Raw genomic sequence first — 20288 nt, 5'->3', positions numbered from 1 at the left:
GAGGTTATAGGTTTGCACTGATTCGGGTAGGGTAGTGGCACTATACTGGATGGTATATCGGTTAGAATATAGGACGGAGAAGAGATGGGGTTTAACTTTGTATTGTTCCAGCAGAGACATTCAGGATTTCCATACATACAGAGAAATATAGGTACTGTAGATGGCTATTTATATAGATAATATAATATATCTGCAGCATACAGAAATGCATTGAATACTAAACTCATTAAACTGAATTGTAAGCCTGGACACACATACAGCAACGGCAACGCCCCTTCAAGAAAGAAAAGAAACCTTTTTGTTCGTGACTACAGTTATTATGTGGTCAATTATGCCATCTAGCGGCGTAAACGGTACTGTGTAATAGCGTTAACTCGCACAGGTACAAACTTCCTCCAGTCGGAGATTGTTAATGAGGGCTATCTTTTACTGTCTATGGGGCTAAAGAACTGTATGGATTGATGGATTGTGTTGCTTGGGTGGCGTCAGTTAGAACCAAAGATCATAGAGCGCTAGAATCTTTGGTTAGAACACCGGTTGTGAAGCAGTAGTTTCTCCTTAGTTTCTTTATTGAGTTTTCTTCCACCATACAACAGCATGAATAAACTTATAATGTATAGACTATAGTTGTCTGTAAAGAACCAAATAAACTGTCATTAATATGGTCACTAAATGAACTGTATCGCTATCTTTCATTCTATGAGCACAACTTCTCACACAAGTAACATAAACAGGCTTCCTTCATTCAAACCCTAATGCTAATGCTCCGCTTAGCATGCTCAGACCTGCCAACCTTGAAAGAATTTTATGAGTAGGCCTACTAACCCATACAAATTACAAATTACATATAAAGGCTACTCTTCACATAAAATATAATGTGGGTGTGTGCAATCTACAAAAGTCTTTTTTTTTTTTTTTTTGAACATGGTTCAGGCCTTAAAACAAAGACAATATCTGAGCCTGCATTATCAGGCTTTTGAAGAGGTCATAGGCCTTATGGAAACCTATTAGCATATCCTACTGAAGTAAGTATGACAAGATAGGCCAGGGCTATTCAACTTCAGTACCAAGAGGGCCGAATGGAAAAATCACTGGGTTTTCAGGGGCCGCATAAAATAAGACGCCGCAAAATAATTGTATCCAACAATATTTGATAAAATCAGAGTAAAATTCAGTTCAATTCAATTGAATTTTATACACTGGCATAGAAACTAAGAACATAGCCTATTATCCATATCCATAAAAAAATCTTCTCAGACAGGTGATAGGCTGCCACACAAACTATACAAGTATTTGAAAACACCCAGGCTAACCATAGGCTATTTCATACCTGATGTCTGATAGCTGCCATATCATGCATCAGTGGGAAAAATTGCAGTGTTGATTTAACTAGCCTACTTCAAGATAATTAGGCTCATAAGTGTTTCAAACACACACAGTAGCCTACAGCGCCAATCTCTCAAATATACTTGAATTTAAAGAAAAAGTAATGCCAGCTCTGCCTCTGTTTATCTATTTCACGATTTCTTACCGCCAAAGATTCTAAACTTCGAGCCTGCGCAAATCACAAACAATAACATTCCCACGAGTGGAGTGAAGATGGCTCTGTCTAAAGAAACGTCTAATTGACAACGAGAATCGTTAATTTTACCCTCTGCAACAAGTACGAGACTTTCATGTTTATTGTGCAACGAATCCATCGCTGTGAAGAAGGAATATAAAGCCAAGAGGCAATTCTCTACAAACCACAGCTCCTTCTCTAACTTTCCCGAGGAACGGAGACCGGGTATGATTCATTTTAGATTTGCGCACGCTCGAGGTTTAGAATCTTTGGCGGTAAGAAATCGTAATTTAATCAACATTTAATGATAACATTTAAAACTAGTTACACATTTGGAAATGTCAGTTTGTGTAGTGATGTGCTGTGTTCTCTGAGTGAAGATAACTGGAAGAATTAGTCTGGCCAATAAGGGCGGGCTGACAGTGCGCTACTCGCCAATCATATGAAGATCCATGCACACCCGTCAAAGCGAGTTCATTCTCATGACGAGAGACGCGGGCCACAGGAAATTTGAAGCGGGCCACATCTGGCCCGCGGGCCGCTAGTTGAATAGGCCTGAGATAGGCTATTGGAACAAATCAGAATCTATAAACTAGCCTACATTAAGCTTGCATTTGTAAAGTTGATCTGAAATGTTTAACCTGCAGCCTAAGCTACTTGCAGATTATTTTGCTTAACTAACAATGTTGTGAAAACAGTATTCATTCACATTGCATGTTAAACTGTGCCCTGTAGGAAGGAATATTCCAGATGAATAGAACGTTTCTTTGAAAGATGTCAGCATGCCAATCATCATTGCTTTTGTAGAATGACACATGCCCGTTAAGGAGCAATTCATCTTTTATTTACATAGCCTTTGATATACTGATGAAGTTCTCTGTTAAAGTTGTCTGAATTCGCTCCACCGTTTACACCATAAATTGTTCAAAATGAATGAATTCTTCATCACAGAATCTCGTTGTACAGCCTATGCTACGTCGATTTTTACATAACTCAAGACGGCAACATAAGTTAGCGGTCTTGTAGTGATAACGTTTGCAATATTAGAAGAAAACACGCTGCCACACTGCTATACTAATTCACTCGTTTTGAATATAATTGTCAAAGTTTAACTATACCAGCTGTGACACTCCTGTCCTCTGACATGTCAGACGCACCTGCGCTTGCACACACTTTCACTTTAGAATGGGGTGACTGAGGGATGTGAACCGCGAACACAAGTTGCAAAATAAAAGCGTGTTTGTTTATTTTCGGAATAGACGCATATTTTCCCTTTGGGAAATAGCACTGTCTCTACCGAAATTAATTGACTACTTAGTTAATTATATATGGCTGTGGCTCTGTAGCGCAGAATCAACTTCACTGACACACACTGACGAAATGCGAGATCAAACGAAATGCCTAGTTTAGAGCATGGAATCGTACCAGCGTAGGCCTACTAGGAGGTCAAAATGCGTGCCCGCTACGCAAAATGCGTAGGCCTACATGCAGGTCTGCATACTTGCATATCAACGTGAACGATACATCCCACTCCCAATACACATGACCGAAGGTTACGTTCACTTGCTTTTGTTGTCATACACGCACAACTTCAACTTAAGGTATTTGGCAGTCTCACTCTATTAATATCTGTAAAGCTAACGTCATGAACTTCACCAACACTGTGGTAGGCTAATACTACAAGATCTAACGTCTAATGAACTAACATGAGGCTGCACGAGAGGGCGTCACTAGGCAACCACACCTCAACAAAAGAAGAGTAGCCTACAGAGATGCTAGACTACGTCCTTACAACAGTAGAAACGCTAAACAGTAGATTCTTAAGCTAAACACATGAAGTATTATAATTTCAGAGAACACTTACAGTATATTACTTCATGGAAATCATGTCAGGAGCAAGTTTAAGTGTATTAGCAAACCTCTTGCATACCAGTGTGAATTAAATCGATGTAAACATCAAACTTACTTTTCGTCAATGATCGCATCTCTGAATGTCAAGGACTGGATTACTCAGGATAACTGCAGGAATTGTCTAAGGGTAAATTAATTAGGCCCCTATCTCTTTTTTTAGTGCACAGCCGTCTTCTCATCATCACAACAGAAAACGAAACTTAACAGGAAAACAAGCGACGTTACGACGGGAGTGATTTAGCCTACCCAGAATGCTCGAAGTCAATATTGGTAGGCCTATAGGCTATAACAAGAAATAAAATCTCAAAACATCACAAATATATGAAACGATGTCCTGCAATCATTACAATCTCCTAAATAGTAATTCATTACGAGGAGAAACTATTACAAATTGTCAAAAACGAAACACCGTCACAGTGAAAGCTCGTGTGATTGCCACCATAAATAGCAACTGGACATCCATGAGTTTTAACAACAAATAAGTCCGTACTTGCCTCTCGAGGACCTGCGTGAAGCTGGCCCCCCATGTTATTCAAAAATGATTAAAAACACTGCTATTCGTTTGTGCTACGTTTGTGCCGGTTTGTGCCGTAAAAAATATCGTTTGTGCCGTTAAGGGTATTGAAGTAATTCAACTTTACATTTTCTGGCCAGTGACGTCACTCAGCCCCCCATACATGTCCAAATTTCCCCAAAATGGTCTCAATCGTTTGTGCTACGTTTGTGCTGGTTTGTGCCGTTAAAAGTAACATTTGTGTTGCTATGTTTTTTAAGCTATTCCACTTAATTTGTTACACGCGTGACGTCACCCAGCCCCCCATCAATGTCCAAATCTTCCAAAAATGGTCTCAATCGTTTGTGCTACATGTGTGCTGATTTGTGCCGTTAAAATAAACATTTGTGCTACTATGTTTTCCACGTTATTATGGTTTATTTATTACTCGCGTGACGTCACCAGCCCCCCATCAATGTCCAAAACTCCCAAAAATGATCTCAATCGTTTGTGCTGCGTTTGTGCTGATTTGTGCCGTAAAAAAATAACATTTGTTCAGCTATGCTTTTTAAGTAATCACGCTTTGTTACAGGCGTGACGTCATTCAGTCCCATTCAGCGTCCAAATCTCCTCAAAATAGTTGCGCTCGTTTGTGCTACGTGCGTGCGGATCTATTTCATTAAATGTTTGTGTTGCCTACTATGTAGAGGTTAGCCAGGGGGCTTGTCCAGCAGTTTTAGCTTATGCTAGACATCACCCAGCCCCATCAATGTCCTTATCGATTTACGGTGCTACCCTCTTTACTTGGCTGTTTCTGCTGCCCAGAATTTTATACACCAGTTGCTGGTGCGTAACGTCAGAATTGCTGTAACCAGAATTAACTGGTGGCCTTGGAGACGACTTCAAGTAGCTGCCTAAATGCTGCTTGTGTGCGGGCAGTGCGCAACGCTCTGTCATTTTAATGCATAGGCCAAACAAAAACTTTTGCTTATTTTAGAGAATATTGTAATATTTGTTTCGTGGTCGGAGGAGGAGTCAAATCACACACAGACAGGGAGTCACGTTTACAATTTATTTAAAGTTGACACACACAACCCAACCTCCCGAATGCACCCACCCTGCATTCATCCACACACAACCCACCTAAAACAGCCCTCTCTATGGCGGAGTTATGCTAGGGGAAGGGACATTAACCCCGGCCTGGGGCTAACTATGCCCGCACACACACGCACAACACACACACACACACACACACACACACACACACACACACACACACACACACACACACACACACACACTCACACTCACACAGGCCTGTTAGTTCGGGGAGTCCCAGTTGCCACAGCTAGCCCACAGAGTTCAGGTAATCCACAGTAGCGATAGAGTCCACGAGTAGCCACAGTTAGCTCACAGAGTTCAGGTAGCAGTAATCCACAGTAGCGATAGAGTCCACAAGTAGCTACAGTTAGCTCACAGAGTTCAGGTAGCAGTAATCCACAGTAGCGATAGCAATTCTGACGTTACGCACCAGCAACTGGTGTATAAAATTCTGGGCAGCAGAAACAGCCAAGTAAAGAGGGTAGCACCGTAAATCGATAAGGACATTGATGGGGCTGGGTGATGTCTAGCATAAGCTAAAACTGCTGGACAAGCCCCCTGGCTAACCTCTACATAGTAGGCAACACAAACATTTAATGAAATAGATCCGCACGCACGTAGCACAAACGAGCGCAACTATTTTGAGGAGATTTGGATGCTGAATGGGACTGAATGACGTCACGCCTGTAACAAAGCGTGATTACTTAAAAAGCATAGCTGAACAAATGTTATTTTTTTACGGCACAAATCAGCACAAACGCAGCACAAACGATTGAGATCATTTTTGGGAGTTTTGGACATTGATGGGGGGCTGGTGACGTCACGCGAGTAATAAATAAACCATAATAACGTGGAAAACATAGTAGCACAAATGTTTATTTTAACGGCACAAATCAGCACACATGTAGCACAAACGATTGAGACCATTTTTGGAAGATTTGGACATTGATGGGGGGCTGGGTGACGTCACGCGTGTAACAAATTAAGTGGAATAGCTTAAAAAACATAGCAACACAAATGTTACTTTTAACGGCACAAACCAGCACAAACGTAGCACAAACGATTGAGACCATTTTGGGGAAATTTGGACATGCATGGGGGGCTGAGTGACGTCACTGGCCAGAAAATGTAAAGTTGAATTACTTCAATACCCTTAACGGCACAAACGATATTTTTTACGGCACAAACCGGCACAAACGTAGCACAAACGAATAGCAGTGTTTTTAATCATTTTTGAATAACATGGGGGGCCAGCTTCACGCAGGTCTCTCGAGGCCATGGCATCGCTAAGATCTACCCAGTCTCGGGATGAGACAACGTTGCCGACAATCCAAATCGATCTTGTGCAATACACAGTTGCGAGTTACCTCAGATAATTAGTGCAGAAAGACACATGGAGAAGACGTTGCGGTGTGACGGAGTGAGGTTGGACCGTGTTACAAATAGTACTAGATAATGGGACTTGTGCCAGTTCCTTTTGCAAGAATTGGCATACTTTGATTTTTTTTTTTTAAATATCAACATTGTATCTTAAATCACTCTGGAATGTCCTTTTGGCATTACTTAAGCAATTTAAGATGAGCTATTCTGCTTAATAGTATACATTCGCCAACACACACGTTTTTGCTATTTATAGAGCCATCGAAAGACCAAATAACACCAAATTTATTGAGGGTGCTTTGGATGGGATCTGAAGTCATCCCACCAAATATGGCTTTCATACGTCACAGCATTTCCAAGATAGGCACACTTCCTGTTTGGCGGCTTTGCTCGCTGAATTTAATTGGTTGTCACAGGCGAACGCTTGGATGTTTGAAGGCGAAATCGAGGCAGTTGATCCGCCTTGGTCTGTAGATCACGCGTGCCAAGTTTCATGATGATCGGATGAACTATGCGGCCAGAGTCGCTTTACTTTGACTTTGGACAAAATTCAAAATGGTGGAAAATCCATCATGGCGGAAAATGACGTCACATAGTGCGTTGGAATCGGCCGAGTCAGAGGATTCCAACGGTATAAGTTTTATCAAAATCGGCCATACGGATCAAACGTTACGGGCATTAACGTGTTTTCCAACTTTGACCAGTTGGTGGCGCTAGGGCGTGAGAGTGGCAAGCATGAAATCTGGTGGTGTCAATCAGGGTAGTCTCCTCTATCAGTGTACCAAATTTCATGACTTTATGTCTTACGGTTTGGGCTACAGGTGGACAAATGTGTGGGCATCAGCGCTCAAAAATCACTTTTCCATTCATTCCTATGGGAAAAAATCGACCGGAAAAACTGGAATAACGGGAGAACGACAAGGCGTATCAAAAAGCTGTATACAAGCCACCATCCTCGCATCAGGACCGACGCGTGAGAGGTGGAACGGCGTCTCTAGCTCTAAATCCCTAGGACAAGATAGGGAGACAAAAGTTTGACTTAAGATAAATAATAAGTATATGAAACGCACGGAGAACAATAGTGTGCTTTTGCAAGCACACTAATAAAAAAACACTGCATTCTGCAAAAATAACTTACATAGTGAGCTTAATTGAAATGTGATCCATTCTGGCAAAATGAGTCTGAAGTAGGGTTCCAAATGTACTGAAATTTTCTTAATCCACTTTCACTAACGTTAACGAACAATAATCAATTACTCGTTAAACCTGGACATCACCCCCCCCGCCCCATCACCAAACACAACACAGAGTAGACCTAATAATACATTCCTCAATAAATTACTATTGAAAAAACTATTTTAAATTTAACTTGAAAATATGATATATGATTGCTGCGGCAATATATTTATTGATCATTTTATGTAGTTTAAGGCTGCGAAACACAACATGTTGCTTATTGGCTTGAAAAAGAATCAATGTTTGTTTTTGTCAACAATCAATGTTTCTGAATCGTATTGTAGCTAATGAATTTAGATATGTAGCCTATCGAATCGTCTTATAAAGGAGAGATGCAACTGCTTACTCAATTTGTTGATTCACTAATTTCGTTCATTTTAGCAATTCCAAAATTATCCTAGATATTCTAAGCCAATACACCTTAGAAATGTGGACACATGTCAAATTCAGCTAGGTGGTTCACATAGTCTACTGTGAACTTATAAAATCTATGAATGTCTACATGCTTGGATCATCAGTAGCACACAGCAGGTGTAATTAATTATATAGCAAGAGCCACTGTCCCTCGATCATCTCTGGGGTTTAGTGCTTTGTTCAAGGGTATACAACCGTGGAAGGCAGGAAATTATGCATAGTACTCACCAAAGTTGACTATATTCTAGTTTTTCCCACACAGGCTGCAGTTGCTTTAGTTTTTCAGCTGTGAGATTGCCGTGTCGGAGATCCAGTTGTTTGATGGCAGGATGTGCATCAAAGCAATATTTTATCATGAAGCAGTCTGTTTGTGTCAAAGGAATGTAAGAGAAAACCATGGCCTCTAAAGGCTGCATGACTTTCCTGACAAACTGTTCATCGTGGAGCTCATAGAGACAGTGGAGCAGGAAAAGAGAAGACCTTTTCTCTTGGGAAAGGATGCTGCCTCTAGCCAGGATCCACTCCTTCAACTGAGTCTGAAGACGAAGGGATGATGTGGAGGATTCGGGTCCACATGTGCTGCAAAGAGAGTCTCTGACAGTCTCATTTGACAAACCAAATAGGAACTTCAGAACAGGCTGAAGGTGAAACTTTGAATGTAAGTCACTCTGTGCTGAAATCAAGAGTTCCTCAACCTCTCTTCCCGCCCCTTCCTTCTCTGGGATGACATAGCCGAGAGCAAAGAAGAACTCCACAAGACTCTGATGTCTGAATCTGAACATCTCCTTATGGTCAGTGTTAACATTCCTAAAAACACAGTCAAAATCCTGAAGTGGATATCTACTCAAGTCAATCTCGGTCTTCCTCTTTTCTATCACTCCTTTGGCTTGTTCATGAAGGTGGTTAAGGAAGTCCAGTCTCTTATCTTGTAGCTCCGGTTGCTGCAGCAGTTTAGTAATTAATCCCCAAAATATGGAGGTTGTTGTTCCCACTTGAACTAGCTCTTTTGAGCTCTCAGTTGACTTCTGCAGAGCTGTACAGGTGATCCAGCACAAAAAAGGGTTATAGCAGGAGGCGAACAGCATTTCATTTCTTTTCACTTCCTCGTAAACACCTGTATTCTCCCCTTTAAAGAACTTTTGGAAATATTCTTCGATTCTCTCTTCTGTGAAGCCTCGGATCTCAGCAAATCTCCATGTGCGTCCTTTGAGCAGAAAGTTCAGTCTGTCAGAGGCAAAGGGTCTGGTGGTGACCAGCAGGGAGGACACAGGTAGAATATGTCCCCTCAACAAACCACACAGAATAGCTTTAGATGAGGCTGGAGTGAATGGATCTGTAGGAGATTCCTTAATGTCTTCTTCAGAGAAAGTAAATTCATCAAGACCATCAATAAGGAAGAGTACCTTATGTGGTGACTGAACAAAAAAATCCTTTATCAGTGATTTGTACTTTTGATTATCGCTTATGATCTCCAACAAACTTTTTGCCTGTGATGAGAAAGCCAGCTCATCACACTTCAGGAGAACAACCAGATCAAACAATGACCAGGAGGTAAAGGTTTCTTGTGCCCAGTCGTGCATGATCTTCTGTGCTGTGAAGGACTTGCCATGTCCAGGTTCACCCTGGAGAATGATCAGATTGCGGTCTTGTTTGTTAAAGAGCTGCTCCACTCTGGTCTCCATATAATCCTTCTTTGAGGACATAGGTGCGTCTTCCCCGGTGTGCATTTCTCTGTGGCCATGAATGATCAAAAGCTCCTTGTAAAGGGATGTGTCCTTCAATGTAGAGATCAGTGAATCTTTGTACTTCTGCAAAACTGAAAAAAAGAATGATCAAATGTACATTTTTAATTATCTATTTTATACATTTTCAAACACACTTGCACAGACAACAAACATTATAACAAAGATTCATCAGTTCTTTATTAAGGATTTTTCGAAGGTCAGAACAGAACCTACACACGCTGATCAGCACTTCGAGGCACATTTGCTGATATGTGTTTGTGGCTATTTACAGTATGTGGCAATTTGCAAATTCTACTGTTTTAGACATTACTATTAAAATGTGAACTATATACATTCACATCATGCATCTGCATTGTTGTATAACCTCTACCGACACAGCTACTGTAAATATTGTATGATGGTTTGTTTGCTGTTCACTTCAAGCAGCAGTGCCTCCACTTCAGAGCTGCTGAATTCAGTAGTGAAACATGTTTGTGAATATGCTGCGCTATTTACAATAATATCACAGTGTGGTGCCTGACTGTACTCAGAAAAAAATGGTTAAAGTCAAATTAAGCCACCATGACAATTATCTTTGGGACATACCAAATATGTGCAAATTGAGAAAAAATAAAACATTTTGTCACTACCAATCAAGCGATCACACTAATTACATTAACTTCAGTATCACAGGGTCTACCTTCCCACCACTCTCCCATGATAGTCCTCTCTATGTAAAAATATGGCAATGTAAGTAAATGTTTTAAGATCATCTAAAATAAATTGAAAAGTTATTTAAAGATAAAAATGGTAAAAAATAATATGCATTTTAACATAATTCAAAATATAGGGGTTAAAATTTGGGATAACCACCTCCTCATTTGTTGTAATATAATAAAGTGATGTTTGTCGAAATCATACTTTGAATTTCAATATAGAGCATATATTAATTTAAATAATCATATAAGATTTTCATTTGATTTTCATTTGATTTTCATTTTGTTTAAATACTGCCCTGCAGTCTCATGTCCTTTTAATGGGGATTGGCAAGGCACTTACCTATAACTAGTATATAGGAACAACTGATGCCAGCTATGAACTTACAGTAGGAGGACTAGTAGATAAGAACAACGGTGCAAACAATCAAAGTGGTTTAAATAAAACTGACATTTTTCTTAGGCTTTCTTATCAAAAACTAATTTTAGAAAAGGATGATATTGGTGAGACCTGAAGTGTAGACTTATTATCATAAAACTAAAATGCATTACATCACATAACTCGAGAAGGTTATTACCATTGCATTTGTCCTTTTTTTTCTTGTCATGAGACCACAACCCTGACAGTGGGAGGATCACACAGATGAGGAACAAAAGAACCAATAGGGCATAAAGAATCCGACGGTGCCGCCATTGGCTAAACAAGTCCTCTGTAAAAAAAAAAAAAAAACTGATTAAAACACCATTACTAGAGCTGGCCTAATATGTACATCAGTTTGAAGGATGGATGATAACATACACCACGGTATAGTGGTTTCTCTTATCATTTTAATATAAATGCTTCTGTAGGGGCATGCTTTACATGGCACATTGTATAATTCGTAGGTGTGAGGAAAATGTGACTATGGTATTCATAAATATGTGTTGATTACTGTGTTATAACCCCAATTAAGGTATTTTCATAAGCTAGGTGTCCTGCATATCTATTTATCACCCGGAGAGAAGGTAAACTCTTCTCTGCATGGCTGGTGGGGTGGCTATTAGACGCACGTAGCAGGTTGTGATATGTCTCCTTCCCACTTCCCACAGACATTTATATGCGCTCATTATCTTAAGGACCCTCTCCACACATCAGCCACTTGCAGTGGCCATTCTCTGTCCTTCTCACACTCATTGGCCTGCCAAGATTCTGAATTCATTGATGTGCCCCTTCCACGTTAAAAAAAAGGGTCAAATTTACTGGTTGCACATGTGCGAGTGGTATGGCCAAATGTCTGCTTTTCAGCAGATATTAGGGGTGTGCATTGGCACTGCTCTCACAATTCGATTCAATTATGATTCACCAGGTAACGATTCGATTCAATTTCATTCCACAATGCATCAAAATTCTACTGCACACAACAAGGCACATTTTTCCATCTTCATCATGAGCCAATACAAACAGTCAGATATCAAACAACAGATTTTATTGGCTGCTATGTGTGTATTATCACTCCTGTATCTTTGACATACCATATATACCTGAATATAAGACTAGGTTTTTGTCCTAAAAATAGGCTGAAAAACGGGGGGATTGTCTTATATTCGCCATATAGTCTAGACAAAATCACGGGAGAAAGGGAGAAAGCGAGGGAAACAGTAGAGAATAGAATAGAATAGAATATATACTTTTTTGATCCCGTGAGGGAAATTCAGTTCTCTGCATTTAACCCAATTTAACCGAATTAGTGAACACACAGCACACAGTGAACACACAGTGAGGTGAATCACACAACCCAGAGCAGTGAGCTGCCTGCCCAACCAGCGGCGCTCGGGGAGCAGTGAGGGGTTAGGTGCCTTGCTCAAGGGCACTTCAGCCATGGTGGACTGGTCGGGGATCGAACCGGCAACCCTCCGGTTACAAGCCCGGTGCGCTAACCAGTACACCACGGCTGCCCACAATACAAGGGTGCTAATACAATAGGCTTATTATTAGTGACAGTGTTATGAATTAACTTGATGGTGCTGAAAGCTGCCAAAGAATTTGGAGTCATGGAATATAAAGTTCGGAGATGGCGAGCACCAAAATAATGACTAAAAAATGCCCACTCATGGATAAATTAATCCAAATATTTAATGAATGGTGTTCAAATGTTTTCTTCCAATGAATTATCACTAGAATCAAATAAAATAATTTCTGTTGAACCCCCCCCCCCCCGTCTTATATACAGGGTCGTCTTATATTCGGGTATATACGGTATATGTCATTAAACTAAATTAACACTAGACTAGAGGCTGCACATCATTGCAACGATATGCTCTGGATATGCTCCAGATATGCCCCCGGAAGTAACTGAAACATCACAATTTTATTGTCCACTCGAGGCCAGAAAATAAACAATGACATAGTCGATTATGGCACGTTGCCGCATCGATGCTGATGCATCGATTGTGCATGCCTCGCATTGCAATGCATTGTCGAATCGATTATTGTTGACACCATTAGCGTATATACAATAGTTTTCATGAAACACCACATATGATTATTGTTTTCAATATGCTGATGTCACATCAGGCTTTCACAGCTCAATGATTCAAATGCAATTTAAAATGCCTCTTCCAAAACTGCTGCAGTTTTGTTTAATCGGTGCGACAAGAAAAGTTTTCAGTGCAATAGGTTTACTTGGTTATGACATTTATTCTGTAGGCTAGCTAATTTACTTTGTAAATCTGAACATGCACTCTGTTTTGCTCGGACATCATGGCTGCTTTGATCTGCATGTCTGACTGACACTGAAATGGGCTAAAAGCCTGCCTAGGCTACTCAAGAGATTTCTTTTGAGGGTGTCATTGTGTCTATACTTGGGTTTGTGTGTTGTATCCTGTACTCAAATAAATATGGAAACTTTCTAAACATGTGATGATCATCTGTGACATGGATGCATGATAATGCTCTTCCTCAAAGGAGTGTCCAATAATAAAAATAGCTTTAACCAAGCACTGATACTTACGAGGAACTTCAAAAAACGTTTCTTTTCTGTGGTGTAGGTATGACACTCTGCATGTGTAGTTGTACCCATGCTGCTTCTGCACAGTTACACTTCTTTGGATAATGTCGTAGCAGTATGTTGAATTTTCTGCATGCTCAAGGATGTTTCCTTTACTGTCCATCCACTCCACTGTAGGCTCAATTTCCCAGTTTGTAGACTTGCACTCCAGAGTGCCACTGCCATTATAATGGCTCTTTGTAGATATCTCTGGTTCATTTCCCAGCTCTGCACAGACACAAATTGGTTAAACCCTCATGAGTGACATAGATGTAAACAACAAATCATCCTTAAAGAGGATCATTCGATCGTCTCCTGTTTACATCTGGAAGTCTGAGACGCGTAAGGAACAAGAAGAACCACGCTTGCAATTTATATATTTATATATAGCCTATATATGTATAAATATACACGCTAAAGCTGTCAGGGAAGCTCTGCAGAGAAATATGCAAGCATAAAACGAGCGAAAACGAAAAACGAAACCGAAACCAGAGATGAAATCGCCAATCCTGCATAGTTCCTCTTTAAAATTGCAGAAGACTCTGATGCTCACAAAAAGGTCATGAGGTATTAACATCTTTGCCGTACTTGCACTGACAAAAAGAGTAAAAGCTGAGTGAGTGAGTGAGTGAGTGAGTGAGTGAGTGAGTGAGTGCTTTTGCTCCCACTGTGACTTCATGGAGGTAGAGGATGAGAAACACTTCCTTCTGAGGTGCACCAAGTATAATCAACTGAGAGAAATGTTCTACCCCAAATTTCTAAGAAAATGTCCAGATTTTAAAGAACTAGATGACAATTCAAAAAAGCCCTCCTAGGTGAGGAAGATCAAACAATTCAACTCGCAGCACAGCTTGTATATAAGTTATGGTTATGGTTATGGTTATGGTTATTTAGCAGACGCCTTTGTCCAAAGCGACATACAAATAAATAACAATACAAATTAAATAACAGTGAACAATTACAAAATAGGGAGAATAGCAATATGATCAATAAAACAATCATTTAAGCACTAATCTAATGAGAAATAAAACAATGAAATGAGAATAGCAATCAAATAAGTCACTCAGTTAATTATATAATAACAATAACTATAGCATGGTATGGCTAAATGTAAGGACAATAGCAGAATAAATGTCAAATTCTAACAATGGACAAATTATAACAAAACAATACTATCATACAAACCATAACACATAACAAACGCTCAAAAGACTAAGTGCATATTAAACAAATATGCCTTAAGACCCCTCTTAAAAGATCCAAAACTGTTGCTGGAACGGAGAGCACTGGGCAACTCATTCCACCAACACGGAACCACTGAAGAATAGGATCTACAGTTTGACCTAGCATGTATGGTTTGTCGACATAACAGACGCTCCTCAGAAGATCGCAATGGGCGGTTGGGAATGTACATCTTGATCAAAGAACTGAAGTAGCTAGGAGCAGATCCAGTCAGTGTCCTATAGGCCAGAGTGAGAGATTTAAATTTAATTCTGGCTACTATAGGGAGCCAGTGGAGAGTAACTAGGAGAGGGGTTACATGTGTCCTCTTTGGCTGATTGAAGACCAGTCGTGCTGCAGCATTCTGAATCAACTGTAGTGGTCTTAATACGCAAGCAGGTAGGCCAGCTAACAGGGAATTACAGTAGTCCAGCTTGGAGATAACCATTGCCTGTACAAGAAGCTGAGTGGAATCTTGTGTCAGATAAGGTCTGATCTTCCTAATGTTGTACAGGGTATACCGACATGACTTTGCAATTGAGGCAACATGCTCAGAGAAAGTAAGTTGGTCATCAATTATGACACCCAAGTTACGTGCCGATCTAGTTGGAGTCAATGAGGATGAATCAAGCTGGATGTTCATCTGTTGGGGAATGGCTGTTTTTGCTGAAAACACCAAGAGCTCAGTTTTTGAAAGATTAAGATGAAGGTGCTGATCCTTCATCCAGATTGAAATATCCTTCAGGCATGCAGAGATCCGATGGGAAACACTAGAGTCCTCAGGTGGGAAGGATAGGAAAAGTTGAGTGTCGTCCGCATAGCAATGATATTCAAATCCATGAGAGCGAATAATCCCACCTAAAGAAGTGGTGTAAATAGAGAAGAGGAGGGGCCCTAATACTGATCCTTGGGGGACTCCTGTAGTGAGGTCATGAGACTTTGATATCTGTCCCTGCCAAGACACGCTAAAAGAACGCCCTTTAAGGTAAGATTTGAACCAGTCAAGAGCTTTCCCAGAAATTCCCAGTTCATATAGTGTAGAAAGGAGAATGTCATGGTTAACCGTATCAAAGGCTGCAGATAAATCTAACAGAATTAACACTGATGACTGAGCAGAGGACTTAGCTACTCTCAATGCTTCAGTCACAGATAGAAGAGCAGTTTCAGTAGAATGACCACTCTTGAAACCAGACTGCATAGGGTCTAGTAGGTTATTCTGATAGAGGAAGTCACACATTTGCTTGAAGACCACTTTCTCCAAAACCTTTGACAAGAAAGGAAGAAGGGAGACAGGTCTGTAGTTCTTCACATCAGTTGAATTAAGTGTACTTTTCTTCAGCAAAGGTGTAATTCTTGCCTGTTTAAAAGAAGAAGGAACTATTCCAGAACTGAGTGAAGTATTAAATACATGTGTGACTGCTGGTATAATAGCGGGTGCTATAGACTGCAGGAGAGTAGACGGGACAGGATCCAAAGGGCATGTGGTTGGACGGCTTCGCTGAAGCAGTTGAGAGACCGCTTCCTCATCAAGAGGAGAGAAAAAGTCCAATGATGGCATCATGCTAACACCAGGCAGAGTCCTTCTTACAGGGTCATCAAACTGAGCACTTATCTTAGCAACTTTCTCAGTGAAAAATGTTGCAAAGTCATCTGCTGACAGTGAAGTAGCTGATGGCGGTGGTGGAGGATTGAGAAGAGACTTGAACGTAGAAAAAAGTTTTCTGCTGTCAGTGGCGTTCTCAATCTTACTCTGATAGTATAAGTGTCACAAGCTTAGAGATAACACATGATGGGCAAAGATCAGACATCCAATCCCAGTCTTAATTTAAATGTATTTTATTTTATTATTATTATTTATTTTATTTTATTACTATTATAACATTGTTTTGTTTATCTTATATATGTATTGAATTTATATACAGTACATGCTTTGACAACACAAGCACACTTGTCATGTCAATAAAGCTTATTTGAATTTGAATTTGAAGTTGAGTGAGTGAGTGAGTGAGTGAGTGAGTGAGTGTGTAACTGTAAACGGATCCAGTTACTCCCTCAGGGCGTTTCTCCATGCACTTACCATTAATTTGGACTTCAAAAGAAGCATCCTCAGTCCCCTCATTAGTATTGATATAACACCTGTATGTGTTTGTGTCTGAGATGTTGACTGATCTGAGCTTTAGTGAGATGTTGCCCCTCTGCAGCTCTTCTCTGAACAGACTCGTCCTGCCACGGTATGCTTCAAGCTGCTGATCAGTTACGTCCATGTGTCTTCTGTACTTATGCACCAGTTGGTTTCCATTAATAATCCACTGCACCTCCATGTCCACTGCACTGACATTGTTCTCAAGGGAACAGGGCAGGATCAGGTCATCACCAACTACACCATGGACAGGGTTGAGTGGAGCCACAACCTTTGGAATTGCTGAAAGACATAACAAAATGACCTCACCACATTTCACTTGAGCTGAGTAGAGCTGAGAGCACACACACACTCAGCAGGGCTCCAGACTAACTTTTTGCATCGGTCGCACTGGTGCGCCTTTTTTAGGTGCACCAGCACAAAATGTAGGTGCACCCACATTTTTCCCTGCATCGCCTCAGGTGCACCAGTGCGACCTACAATTTTTTTCAGGCGCACTCTTAAATTTTTTGGGCGCATATGCGACCAAATTGGTCGCACTCTAGAGCCCTGACTCAGTCTCTCACCCCTCACTGTATTGACATGATAAATAATTATATGCATTACTAATTCATGCAACATACGGTGATTAAGTTTTTAAGGATGGCAAAAGAAACAGTGTACTCAAGTAAATGTTTGTACCTGTTTTGGTCACTTTGGTGCAGCACAGAAGAAGAAACATCACACAGAGATGTTTCATCTTGGAGACGGAAAACCCACTGAGACAGGACAAGAGCACACACACACGCGCACACACACACACACACACACACACACACACACACACACTATGTCACATATCACATATAGAATAGCATTCAAGTTGTAGGCACATTGTGTTATGGCCTGGCTCAAAAGGCCATAACCAAACAAAAGGGAAGACAAACCAAGAGGACCAACGTTTAACTGATTTATTAAATAAAAGAAGCGAAACAATGCGTAAGTCAGTATCAGTAAATCAGTAAATGAGAATCAGTATGTCAGCGAAGGTGTGTGTTGCGATTTATGTGCTGAGATGAAAATGCATGGATGTGACAAAGGAAACAAAAGAAACGACGGCAGCTCTCTCGAGGGATTCCGAATGACCAAAAGCAGCCCAGCCCCCCCCAGGGGTGCACGGAGAACCCTTTATACACCTGAGTGTAAGCAGCCTAATGGGACCTCCGTAGCCACGCCCACGCCAGCAATTACACCTGCAGAAGGGAGACACAGAGCGGGAGAGAGCGCGCAAGCAGGAAGAGCGGATGCAGCCTGCAGCCTGCAGCCGTCACACCCCCACCCTAAAAAAAATCGGCCCCCAGTTTAACCCAAATACAAGAAAATACAGATTAATAACATCAATAATAATAAATAACCAAAAATATTCTAGACACAAGAATGATGTTCCCATGAGCAGCCCCGTTATAAGCCAACACCCAAAACACCCATTCCCTGTTTTACCGTAATACTCTCACACCAAAACCCCAGCTCAACCACACTCCAGCAATCAGGATCCTATGAAAGCCTATGAAAGTTGGAAGAACAGAAAAACAGGAAAAGAGAACAATAACGGAAAACCAAGAATTAATCACCAGGCAGTTTACTATCATACCAGTGTTACTAAACCGGAGCCCGTGCCAATGTATCCGCCAGTACAATTCCGCAATAATGTGTGTCAACTCAGTACGCTGCAATGAAGACAGATGCCCGAACAACGATTCTAAATCTTTCAAAGTCTCTGAATTTTTCAAACGTGGTTGCATGCCTGCTGTGTCAGGAAATTCGTCTCCCCCCGCTGCCACCGAGGAGGACACCTCCGACTGCACTTCGATAGAGGTCACGGTGGTAACACCAGCAGCCACCACAGGGGAAACATTTAAATCACGCTGAACATAAGGCTTTAATAGATTAACATGACACATTTGTGAAGACTTTCTACGCTCAGGAGTAGAAATTATATAGTTTTGCTCAGACATTTTTCGGACAACAGAGTAAGGCCCAACGAACTTCGCACAAAAAGGAGAACTAGGTGAGGGCAACAAGGCCAGGACCTGATCTCCAGGCCTAAATTCACGGACCTCAGACCCCCGATCGAAAAGACCCTTCATTTTAACCTGGGCGTCTTGAAGTTTTTCCCGAGCGCATTCGCCCGCCAACAACAGCCGTCTGCGAAATCTGTGCGCATACTCTGCCAACGACATTGGTGGCTCTTCCTGAGTCAAACCATCTTTAAGAACTGCCAATGGGCCACGCACATTATGCCCGAAAACCAGTTGATTAGGGCTAAAACCGAGACTCTCTTGCATGACTTCCCTAGCAGTCAGCATGAGCCAAGGCAGACCGTCCTCCCAATCACGTTTCAATTCAACACAATATACGCGCAGGAGAGACTTGAGCGTCTGATGGAAACGCTCAAGCGCTCCCTGGCTCTGCGGGTGATATGTGCTAGACAAATTTTGTTGAATTCCTAAACATCTCAAAATGTCAGCAAACATTTTGGAAGTGAAATTACTCCCATTATCCATTATCCCAATGGATAAGCAGCTAGATATCTGGTAGCCTGACACATCACCGTTAAAAAGTATTCATTCCGTGACTTTGAATGCGGTAAGGGACCAACACAGTCTATAATCAGATGCTGAAAAGGTGACGCCGAAACTGGAATTGGGTACAGGGGCACCGGTTTTAAGACTTGATTCGGTTTCCCCGTCATCTGACACGCATGGCAAGTTTTAACGTAGTGAGCGATGTCTTTTTTCAGTTTGGGCCAGTAGAAATGCTGCAAAACACGGTCGTATGTTTTTCGAACACCGAGATGGCCAGATAAATCGCCATGAGCCGTCTTTAGCACTACCCCCCGAAACTGAGTTGGAACTACAACCTGAACTAATGGCTCACTCACGCCGTGCTCACCTTGCAAAGACCATTTACGAAGCAACACCTTATCCTGAACAAAGTATCCATTCGTTGCACAATCTATTTCACTGGACGTCAAAACAGCATCAATCAGTCCTTTTATCTCTGCATCACACTGCTGTGCTGCTATCCACTCCTCTTGAGAAACAGAGGAAGGGAGAACAACCCAACCAGGCACGGACATTTTTAAGTGAACTTTACCATCACAGGAAGACTCCGACTTCACTTTAGACATGGCACGCGTGACCGCGCACGACTCAAACACATCCGGAAATTTATCATACAGCTCGACGTCAAGCGATGGAGAAGAACACACCACAGGTGGCGGTGGCACACCTCTCCAGACAAAAGATCCACCTAGATTGTTACCAAGGATCATATCCACTCCATGCACTGGCAAAGATGGACGAATACCCACAATTACCTCCCCA

The 20288-nt window shown here is 41.3% G+C and overlaps 1 protein-coding gene across 3 annotated transcripts in view; it reads right to left on the bottom strand.

Annotated features, from left to right (window-relative positions):
- The window catches only part of LOC134078819 (uncharacterized), a 114218-nt gene that overhangs the window by 81552 nt on the left and 12378 nt on the right, over positions 1-20288 (bottom strand). For 2 of the 3 annotated variants that reach the window (XM_062534966.1, XM_062534969.1), the window contains exons 2-6: positions 17605-17681; positions 16861-17205; positions 13527-13790; positions 11115-11246; positions 8325-9912 (exon numbers count right to left, since the gene is read on the bottom strand). In XM_062534966.1, coding sequence (XP_062390950.1) covers positions 8325-9912; positions 11115-11246; positions 13527-13790; positions 16861-17205; positions 17605-17662 — 2387 coding nt within the window. In that variant the 5' untranslated portion in view covers positions 17663-17681. Of the gene's footprint in view, positions 1-8324; positions 9913-11114; positions 11247-13526; positions 13791-16860; positions 17206-17604; positions 17682-18402; positions 18467-20288 lie in introns of all 3 variants that reach the window. The other variant, XM_062534968.1, reaches the window with a different exon arrangement.

Source organism: Sardina pilchardus, chromosome 4 (assembly GCF_963854185.1).
Source record: "Sardina pilchardus chromosome 4, fSarPil1.1, whole genome shotgun sequence".
NCBI classification, from domain to species: Eukaryota; Metazoa; Chordata; class Actinopteri; order Clupeiformes; family Clupeidae; genus Sardina; species Sardina pilchardus.
Note: the sequence above shows the minus strand (reverse complement) of the source record. Positions and strands in the feature narration are given on the sequence as shown.